This window comes from Lupinus angustifolius, unplaced genomic scaffold (assembly GCF_001865875.1).
Source record: "Lupinus angustifolius cultivar Tanjil unplaced genomic scaffold, LupAngTanjil_v1.0 Scaffold_47_33, whole genome shotgun sequence".
NCBI lineage: Eukaryota > Viridiplantae > Streptophyta > Magnoliopsida > Fabales > Fabaceae > Lupinus > Lupinus angustifolius.
The window spans coordinates 2,483-14,343 of record NW_017721994.1 but is presented as its reverse complement, the minus strand read 5'-3'; the positions used below and the strand labels follow the sequence as shown (position 1 = coordinate 14,343).

The 11,861-nt window shown below is 32.9% G+C and overlaps 1 protein-coding gene across 1 annotated transcript; it reads left to right on the top strand.

The window, feature by feature from the left end:
• The first annotated feature begins 43 nt into the window (after positions 1 to 43).
• LOC109338900 (cytochrome P450 90A1-like) lies at positions 44 to 7,217 on the top strand. The gene is made up of 8 exons (XM_019576250.1): positions 44 to 618; positions 2,518 to 2,667; positions 2,936 to 3,178; positions 5,295 to 5,384; positions 5,527 to 5,605; positions 5,729 to 5,835; positions 6,064 to 6,194; positions 6,920 to 7,217. The coding sequence occupies exons 1-8, from the start codon at positions 103 to 105 to the stop codon at positions 7,032 to 7,034; spliced, it is 1,431 nt and encodes a 476-aa protein (XP_019431795.1). The 5' UTR covers positions 44 to 102; the 3' UTR covers positions 7,035 to 7,217.
• Positions 7,218 to 11,861: the final 4,644 nt, after the last annotated feature.

Genomic DNA, 11,861 nt, shown 5'->3' with positions numbered 1-11,861 from the left:
ATATATATATATATATATATATATATATATATATATATATAAACACATAGTTAGTCATATATCTCTTATTACTAGCATCTTTATCTTATTTTTCACATAACCATGGCATCTTTCTTAGCACTTCTCTTCATCATTACTATCTTCACCGTCTCTCTCTTCCTCCTCCGTAAATCTCGCTACCGCCGTCTCCGCCTGCCGCCGGGGTCCCTAGGGCTACCCTTTATCGGAGAGACCCTCCAACTCATATCCGCATATAAAAGTGATAACCCTGAACCGTTCATGGACCAGCGTGTGAACCGGTACGGTCCAATATTCACAACTCATGTGTTTGGTGAACCGACCGTTTTCTCGGCCGATCCAGAAACGAACCGGTTCATTCTTATGAACGAAGGGAAGCTTTTTGATTGCAGTTACCCCGGTTCGATATCGAACCTGCTTGGGAAACATTCTTTGCTTCTCATGAAAGGTGCTTTACATAAGAGAATGCATTCACTCACTATGAGTTTTGCTAACTCTTCAATCATCAAGGACCATCTTCTTGTTGATATAGACCGCCTCATTCGGCTCAACTTGGATTCTTGGACCGGTCGGGTTCTTCTCATGGAAGAGGCTAAGAAGGTTAGACACCATACTCACTTTGATCCATCGTTAAAATCATTTTAATAATTGAATAAATGAGTCTTAGTTTTAACTTTGTCAAATCAAATCACCATGTAGCATCTTTGTTACCATGTTCCAAGGATAAGGGTGCGTGTTCACTTTTTCATATTATATTATTATTATAATGTTATTATACTTTTTTCTAACTGTTTGTGAAATAGTACCATGGACTGAAATTTGTAGGTCCTGTGTAAAATTTGTTATCAAATGCTATATATTTTTTTTGTTATTGTTTTTTTTTTTGGGAAAAGTTGTATATAGTAACATAGTCACTATGACTACTATAAGTGATATAGTAATACATAAATTCATATGTATAAACTTTTACAATCATCTGATATTTCTCTTTCATACCTATTACACAAGTTAAATAGTATAAAATAAGATTTATAAATCTCTTATTGTATGTGAGAATTGGTATGAGAAATTATTGAATGATATCAGAACTAATAAATACATTCAAAATTTTGATTTTTAATAAAGTCATATAATTTTAAGAGCATAAAAATTTATACACATACAATACATCATACACTCTTCATGTGGATATTTAATGATTGAAAATGAATGGTGAATGATGTCGGTGTATAAATATGTAAAAAAAATTCTCTAACTTTAAATCATTAATAAGTGATTAAAAATTCTCTAACTTTAAATCATTAATAAGTGATTAATGATTTGAAATCCTCTCAAATGATACAATTAATTTCTTTCTATTGACATCTTAATTAGCATGGGTCCACATACTGAGTTAACTCAATGATGGATCGGTCGAGTCTAGGTAGCTCACTTGCCATCATCATTATAGCATATGGGGTGTGTGTGGAAGGTGGTGAACATGGGACCAGCTTTCTGCACCTCATAATTTTATCATCCAGATCTTCTTTTCTTTATTTACATATTTATATTTAGTTCAAAGTGCTAAGTAGCACTTGGAAGTTTTAAAGTTTCTCTTCCCCTCTCAACGCTTTTTCTTCTTCTTTCCATTTAATATTTTTATTTAATCTTAATTTTTAAGTAGATTCCATGAGTTAAAGGAGAAAATGACTTTATTTACTCATTTTAGCTTAATTTCTCATTCAAATAATCATCTAATATTTATATATTGTCCATGTAAATAACTTTTATACACAGTTTATATAGAATAAATACATTATATATCATTTGAAGAATCAAACTATAATGCAAGTGATAATATATAAAACTCATACACTGCTAATATATATATATATATATATATATATATATATTTATTGTCAATAATTATATGTAGATTACCAAAATTCTATTTAAGTATGGAATTCAAATATTTGACTAAATAATGATATTTTGGCAACAAATTTCTTTATTGCACAATAAAATCTTTGAAAAGTGTCTTATAAAAGATAAAATAATAAACCTGAAAAATGTTTTATAAAAGAAAATAATGAAGTAATTAATTAACCTTCAAATTTTAATTAATTAGTTAGCATGTGATTGTGATGTACGTGATGGAATAGGGATAATGACTAATATCCCATAGTTCAGTACAATCAGAATGTGTCCAATTCCCTTGCATACAAAGTCCTTTAATAACACGTTAGCTTGATGAAAAGGTTTTTCGGCTGCAAAGGATATATAATAATTATTACACAACACATTAGGCCATACATAATTAAAGGTGAGAATATAATGCAGATATGTGAATGTGCTGCATGTGACATTATGTTATATATTCACCATCTCATTCTTGTCCTAAAAAATGTTCCTTTTCATTTCCTTCTATAATAAAATTACTCTTTTGTTATTCCCTAATTAAAGATTCTTGTGTAATAATGATGATCACAACAATTTTGTTTCTTTTTGGGTTAATTTCAGATAACATTTGAGCTGACCGTGAAACAATTGATGAGTTTTGATCCAGATGAATGGACCGAAAGTTTAAGGAAAGAATACGTTCTTGTAATTGAAGGATTCTTCACCCTTCCTTTACCTCTCTTATCCACCACATACCGCAGAGCAATCAAGGTGCATGAACCTTACTATATACAAATATATTTTATTTTTTCCCTCTCAACATTTTCTCTTTTAACTTAGAGTGTATTATTATTATAAAGATTTATACACAATCAGAAAATCATCCACCATTTATTGATATTACTATTTTAATAGTTAATAATAATTGAGAATGAATGGTGGATGATGAATTTACTGTTTAACTTATGTTTGGTAAACTTCTTTATTTAATGACTAATTATATGCGTTTTAGTTACATATACAAGTTAATTTTTTGTAGGCAAGAACGAAAGTGGCAGAGGCACTAACGTTAATAGTGAGACAGAGGAGAAAAGAAAGTGAAAGCAGAGAGAAAAAGGACATGTTAGGGGCACTGTTGGCCTCAGGGGACAACTTTTCTGACGAGGAAATTGTAGATTTTATGTTGGCTTTGCTTGTAGCTGGATATGAAACTACTTCTACCATAATGACTCTTGCGATTAAGTTCCTCACTGAGACTCCTCTAGCCTTGGCACAACTCAAGGTACCCAAAAAAAACTTATCTTACATCATTTTTTTTACTTAAATAATATTAGACTATATCTATATATTGTCATTATAAATATTTATATATAATTAATATATTATTCATTTGTATTATTTTTTTTGAAAAATTGATTTGTGTCTCAGTTGCTGAGAATACATTGTTTTTTTAGCATTATGACATTATTATTAACTCTATCAATTTGTTTACAAATTTTTTATGACACATTCGATTACTTTTATTTATATCTGTCTTTTTATAAGATTTATTTATTTATCAAATTATGTGCATCATTTTACAATATCAATTAAGTATCAATTGACTTTTTTTATTTTACCTTCATGATTGTCGTATAAACTAAAATCAATAATTTCATACGATTCAATGGTAATAAACTTTCACGCACAGAAAATGTGATAAATAATGATAAATTGTCCCTTTTTTGGTAAACACCAAATTGCCATATTTTCCCTTCATTATTAAAATTTGTTTATTTCAGGATATCAATTTTAAATATACATTTTTTATTTACTATTAATTGAAGAGAAAAAATATACATTTGGTAGTCAACTTTAAATCCAAAATATTCATTGTTAATGTGTAAGAGTTCAAATTTTTGAAGGAATAATTATTAAAAGAGATTAGTCATGTACCCGAATAATAAAAGAGAAAGAAGTGTATGAATTATATTGTTATTGTATTATCCATTATTTATGTTGTATGATAATTGAATTTTCAAAAAATAATAATACAAATAAATAAAAAATAATATTAATTGTATATACATTTTTACATTGACATACATAGATATTATACTCATAATAAAATAATAGATGAATAAATAAATAAAAAGTGCATTGAGTTGAGGTATAGAAACATGTTAGAAAAGTACAGATGACTAAAGTGAAGACATTGGTTGAAGCATGGGGCAAAATTATTACATCGGAAGCGCACGCTTGGTATTGGTTTTTTTGACTTCTATCATACATGTCCGGTCCATATCTTGAAAGACGGAAACACCCTTGCCACCGTATCAGGCATGCATCTTTACATTCTGTACAACTTGTTCTGCTCCTCACTTAGAACCCTTCGCCCCATTTGTCTCACATGGGATATCGTGCCGCTCTCATTTCTATAATAACTATTTATGATCACACTTTAATATATATGTATGTGTAAAAATTTAAAATGAAAAGTGGATGATATAATAATAATATATAAAATTCATATACGGTTTATTGTATACATTTTCTCTCTTACCATTGTGTTCAGAAAAAAATGATATATCTCACAAATTCTCATACAAGTTCTCCTATATCTTATGAAAACTAATGTGTCACAAAGTAATATTTTGTTTACTAATGATTGATTTACAAGTGATATATGTCACTTTGATATTGTGGAGGGAAATTTATAGTAGAATTTTGTAGGATGATGTATGATTAATCTTTAAATTAATTGAATGATTAAAGAGTGTGCAACAATTAGCACGTAGATGATTTGCTAGAGAGATGTTTTAACTTAGTAGAGGTGTTTAGTTTAAGGGCGTGGAAATACACTTGTGTTTAGTAAGGAGAGTTTTGTGCTTATCTTATCCAAGTAGAGCAAAATTCATTTCAAGCCTTATATTTTTGTAAGGCACAATTTATTTAGTATTTAGTTTCCTTGTTAGCATGTCCCTTAAGTTAAAGTTACTACTTAATTAATAACTAAACTTAATTCTATAACATGTACCTTAACTTAATTCTTCATAGTGCAGCTTTTTCACTAGTCCATGGCATTTAGCTATTTCCTATTTGGCTTCATCATTAATATTTCTTAACCTCACTTCATTTGCTGAGTAATAGCTATATAGAGATAAAATGCATGTTGAAAAAACACAATTAATTTAATGCAATTCATCATAATTAGTTTTCCTTGAGGAATGTGTTTTTTAATGGTATTAGCAGTTGTTTCCGGATGTTGTTCCCCTCCCAAGGGCATCGGCCACGGGAAATACCACTTCCCGTCCCATTTGCAGATGAATACATTGCATCTTTAACATAATTGTTTCCGAAACTTAACCCCTTTTTCTTTTAATTTATAAGACCTTTGTTTTTTATTGTCGTTATTGTAGGAAGAGCATGATCAAATCAGAGCAAGGAGTTCTGACCCAGATGCAGCATTGGAATGGACTGATTACAAGTCAATGGCATTTACTCAATGTGTAAGTATATGTAATCAATCCTCAACTTCAAATAACAGTAGGATACAGAAAAAAGCAACAATAGCTTCAAGTATTAATTAATTTACAAGGGTTACTAATTTTGTTCTTTCTGTTTTTTAATCCTTAAATTTGTGGAATAAAGGTTGTGAATGAGACCTTAAGGGTGGCAAACATAATTGGTGGGATATTTAGGAGGGCAATGACTGACATTAACATACAAGGTAATCACTGGAAAAATAAAGTGTATGGACTATATTGCTGGTTATATTTTTTATATTATATAATACAGTAAGCACGTTACAATATAAAACATAGTTTAATTAAAATGCCTCATATGTAAATAGGTTACACTATCCCTAAGGGATGGAAGGTATTTGCATCATTTCGTGCTGTACATATGAATCCTGATCATTTCAAAGATGCCCGCACTTTCAATCCATGGAGATGGCAGGTACACACTAATAAAATCTCTCTTTTACTCTTTACTGTTGCTCTTTTGATGTAAATAGTGTTTTAAATTGCACTGTATAATCATAATTGTAGCTATAATATTGTAGTTTTGGAAGTCTACATAGCTATCACGTCTGCAATTTTTCTGTAATTGCGGTAAAACAATGAATGTTTAGCCACACTTAAATTTCTATACTTCAATTGATGACTTGTGATCAAAATTGAACAGAGTAACTCGGAAGCAGTGAACCCTGGGAATTTATATACACCGTTTGGAGGAGGCCCCCGGCTTTGCCCCGGCTATGAGCTTGCTAGAGTCGTTCTTTCTGTCTTCCTTCACCGCTTTGTTACTCGCTGCAGGTACAACATTTTTTTCATATCATGCATGTTAAGGTGCACGTATTAGTAGAGTAATTGATGGTTAGATACCGTTTGATATCCTTTTTAATATTGTATGAACAAATTTTGTTCAATTTTAAATATGTATGTAAGGTAGTGCTTTAAATTGCGGTTGTGGTTGTGATTGTAGTTACTGCGATTGCATTCGTTGCGGTATGAATTGTTTTGCAAATAAAAACATATTTTTGACATTGGTGCGGTCCAAATGCAGTCCAGATGCAGTCACATCACTGTGATTCAGTATCACTCTGCAATTGTGGTGTGATGCGGTTGTGACGACTACTACAACTGCAATATTGCGATTGCATCACGTGATGCAGTCCACAATTTGAAACACTGATGTAAGGTATTATTGCAGTCCACCATAACTCCAGCGAGAATAAGCTACCACAAAAAATATGTGTTCATCGTTTTTTATTTAACTTATTGTTAATCAATGTGTCTATAAGTTCGGTGTGATCAAAGAAGCAAATGGTTTAAATTGACATTTTGGTCGTTGCAATGTGTATTGTGGCCGTTGTGGTATGAATTATTTTGTGAATAAAAAATATTTTTGAAATTGATGTTGTCTGATGAGAGGCCCGATTGCTTTGCGGTCGGATGCAGTCCAATGTGATTGCGTTGCGGTCGTATCACGTGATGGAGTGTGCAAATCTTCTGATGTGGTGCTTTTAATTGAATGACAGTTGGGTTCCTGCTGAGGAAGACAAATTGGTGTTTTTTCCAACGACTAGGACGCAGAAGAGGTATCCAATCATTGTGAAGCGTAGAGAGGAGTACAAACCAAGTTCAACAAAGTGAGAAAACAATAAAGGGCAAAGAATAAGAGTTGGGTGTTGTTCAGTTTCATAAGTTAATTTCCATTATAGTAATAAATAAAACTACATGTAACAGTTTAGTAGTTCATATACCTTGTAATGAATTCTTTCAATACCTTGCTCGTATAATGATAGTAGTAAATCGTCAGAAACAAGCCTGTTCGTAGCAGACAAACGAAAATTTCACTGATTGGCCTGCTTTTGCATTATGTCCGTATTGGACTTGCACGTGCATGAAAACCAAGTCAAAGAACATGAACAGGAGAATCATCTGTCCTAATTCAAACATAAAATAACATTTTTTATGATTTTGGACAGAGGATCCTGTTCCATGAACATGATGTTTCCAATTTTGCTTTCCTTTAGGAATCAAGTCAAACAACAGAACAAAATTATTGGAATTTTGCCCAGTAAAGAAGGCATAGGTCGAACAGCCTATCAGAACCTATAACATACTCAACTTTTAACTTAAAAAGACTGGGTAATTACATAGGTCAATCTTATTTTTTTTAGAAGTCTATTTAGTTGAACATATTAGAGTAGGTTATTTACAACACATATTAAGTATTTATACTATTTTTAATATATTTAATATTTTTATACATAAAATTTTAATATAAACATATATATATATATATATATATATATAATTTAAAAACATGCCTCTTAGCCTATTTGAAGGTAGTTGTTTAAAAGTCTTATGGTATGATAAACATTTAAATAGACTAATAGATAGAATTTTTAAAATGAGTTAGCCTAACAGGTTCAAGTTAGCTCGCATAGGGCTCATGTTAAATTGAGAAGGGTTAAAAATATCTGTTATAATTTATTTATACCAAATTGCAACTGAAACCCATCTAACACTAAATGCCTATTCATGTTTCATTTCAAAAAATAGAACAAATACCAAGGTTTCCAGGTAATTCCCTAATACTGCCATTTGTAACACACCAGGATAAAGAGCATTGTGTAAAGGTAGTGAAAGAAATAGAATATAATCTGCCAATGAGAGAGAAATGAGTGTGAATGATGTAGAAAATCCTCTCTTCTTCTATCCTTTCTTACCTTGTTACTCCGATATTCTTCTCTCATCCTCTCTTACTCTAAAATTCTATACCAGTTCCATTCTATTAGTGCTAGTATAATTCTATACTGTTAGATCTAGTAACATGTTCTAGCATCTCTATTACTAAATAAAGTGTAGAATTTTTATTAATTGCTGTGATTACTACCAATTTATTCTCCTATGAGTTCATTACTTGCTGATTGTTGAGTACTGTTACATTGATGCTTTTATTCACCTACAACAATGGCAGATAACACTTGAATGAAGGAGATGAGCACAAATATTCGAGATCTGAAACAAAATTTTTAGTCTCTTGGAAAAACGGGATTAAGAAAATAGTACTCGTTTGCAGAAGATGGAAGCTACAATGGATGAGCTCAAGGAGCTGATCAGGCATCACAACAAGGACCACCTACTCCTCCATCAGAATCTCAAAAATGGCCTAAGCCATCATTTCAAGTAAGAAATATCAAAGTTGAATTTCCTAGATTTCATGGTAATGAGGTGTTAAAATGGATATTTAAGGGAGAACAATTTTTTGATTTCTATGACACTTGAGGAATATAGAATCACCATTGTTGCCATTCATTTAGAAAAGGAAGTGGTTCCTTGGTTCCAAATGATTACTCACACTCAACCTTTTCAAACTTGGAAATCATTCACCAAGGCTCTAGAATTGGAGTTTGGCCCATCCCTTTATGATTGTCCTAGATCTACTCTATCCAAATTAGCACAACGAAACTCTGTTAATGACTATTATCTAGAATTCATGGCCCTGACAAATAGAGTTTACGGGGTAAGTACTGATGATATGTTAGATTGTTTTATCAGTAGCCTTAAACCTGATATTAAAAGAGAGGTGATAGCTCAAAATCCTTTGACATTAATGAAAGCAGTAGCACTAGCCAAATTGTTTGAGGAAAAATACAATCCAGAACCAAAACACAATTACAAACCACATCCAACATACACTAACCCTCCATACCCAAAAATTCACAACTCTCAACCACCACTCTTACCAACACCTCAATCTTCTTTACCAACCAATTCCACCAATCCAATAAAAAAATGACTCAAACAGAAATGCAAATCTGCATAGAAAAAGGACTATGCTATACTTGTGATGAAAAATTTACTCCCAAACATAGATGTCCTAATAGGCACTTCATGGTTTTACAAACAAATGATGAGTCTGTTCTAGTGGAGCATATGGATGGAATAAAATTACGTGAACCCTTGGCAATTCACACAGACGTTGATCATCACTTATCCTTTAATTCACTAAAAGGTATAAGTGGAGTAGGGACCTTAAGGTTTAAAGGCACAATCAATGGTTATTCTGTCAAGATACTCCTAGACAGTGGAAGTTTAGATAATTTTCTACAGCCAAGAATTGCATAGTTTCTAAATTTAATAGTGGAACCTGCACCCTGGTTTCAGGTCATGGTTGGCAATGACCATTCTATGGTTGCTGAGGGCATCATTCCTACATTAATGGTTGAAGTTCAGGGCTACAAATTGCAAGTCCCGATTTACCTATTGCCTATGGCAGGGGCTGATTTTATTCCGGGAGCAATTTGGTTAGCTACACTAGGCCCTCATGTTGATGATTATAGCTCATTAGCTTTCAAATTATTGCTTAATGGTAAATTCAGTACCATACAGGGAGATAAACCACAACTACCCCAAACATCCCAATTTCATCATATTAAAAGGATTCAACACACTGATGCAATTGATGAGTTGTTTACTGTGCAAGTTCAAGAACACCATGCTGGCCAAGATGAGTTTGTTGCCATCACTCATAACAGGGCCCCAGAATTGGCCATATTGCTTAACAAACCTATTGTCCTACCTCCTCAACGATCACAAGGTCATGACATACCTTTGTTGGATGGTAGCAACCCTGTTAAGGTTAAGCCTTACCGATATGCCCACAACCAAAAATCTGTGTTGAGAAAATGGTGCATAACATGTTACAGGAAGGCATCATCCAACCTAGCACGAGCCCATTCTCATCACCTATCCTTTTTATGAAAAAAAAGATGTTTCCTGGAGATTTTGCATAGAGTACAAGGCATTAAATGCCATCACTATTAAGGATAGCTTTCCAATGCCAATTGTGGAGGAATTATTGGATGAACTATTTGGTGCTCAATTTTTCTCTAAATTAGACTTGAGGTCTGACTACCATCAAATATTGGTCAAGTCGGATGATAGACACAAAACTGCATTCAAGACTCATCAAGGACATTATGAGTGGTTGGTCATGCCCTTTAGCCTAATTAATGCCCCTGCTACATTTCAACAATCAATGAATCAAGTGTTTCAAAGATTATTAAGGAAATGTGTCCTGATTTTTTTGATGACATCTTGGTGTATAGCCCAAGTTGGTCTTCACATGCATGACCTTGAAGCATTTTTGAAAATACTGCAAGCCAATATTTTGTATGCCAAGTTGTCCAAATGCACTTTTGGCACACAACAGGTCGATTACTTGGGGCACATTATTTCTAGTCAGGGTGTGGCTATGGATATGATTAAAGTGCAAGATATAATGAAGTGGCCAGAACCTAGGAACATCAAGCAACTAAGAGAATTTCTAGGCATCTTGTAACATGACTTGGTCATCCCCAACACCTACATTTTTACAAGAGTTGAAAGATACCTTACATGTAGATGAGAATTGGAAACAAAATTTACAAACATGTGAGGCCAATCAACAACTTCATGATTTTTTTTACACACACAGACCATTTACTTTACTGGAAAAGAAGGTTGGTAGTTCCCTTAAAGCTAGAGCTCATCCAACAAATATTAAAGGAGTATCATATCTCTCCCATTGGTGGTCACTCAGGAATTGCTAGAACAACTTCTAGAGTCAAAGCTAAATTCTATAGGTCTAATATGAAGCAAAACCTTCACCAATTTGTACATAATTGCAGTATTTGCCGACAAGCTAAGCACATGAGTTCACATCCTAGTGGGCTGTAACAACCATTGCCTATTCCTAATCAAATTTGAGAAGATGTTGCAATAGACTTTATCACAGGCTTGCCTCCCTCAAAAGGATACACGATGATTTTTGTGGTGATAGACAAATTGTCTAAGTATGCTCACTTCCATCCTTTGAAAACTGATTATACAAGCATGCAAGTTACCGAAATCTTCACAGCTTCTATAGTCAAGTTACATGTATGCCAAAATCTATTGTGAGTGATAGAGATAAAGTGTTCACAAGTAAATTCTGGCAACAATTGTTCTAGCTGCAAGACACAACATTGGCAATGAGCTCAGCATATCATCCACATGCTGATGGACAAACTAAAGTTCTTAACAAATGTCTGGAAATGTACTTGCGATGTTTCACATTTCAAGCTCCAAAGACATGGGTTACTACATTACCATGAGCTGAATATTGGTACAATACATCCTACCATAATAGCTTGAAAATGACACCATTTCAAGCAGTTTATGGCAGAGAACCACCTACTTTAACTAGATACAACTCTAATAGCTCTGATGGCTCAAGTATCCAGAATACTCTGCAAGAAAGAGATATGCTATTGACTCAATTGAAACATAATCTGCATCGAGCTCAACAACACATGAAAACGCAGGCTGACAAACAGAGGCTTGACATGAATTTTAGTGTTGAAGACAAGGTTTAGGTGAAGCTCCAACCTTACAGACAACACTCAGTGAGCTTTCCGAAGAATCATAAACTTGGCATGAAGTATTTTG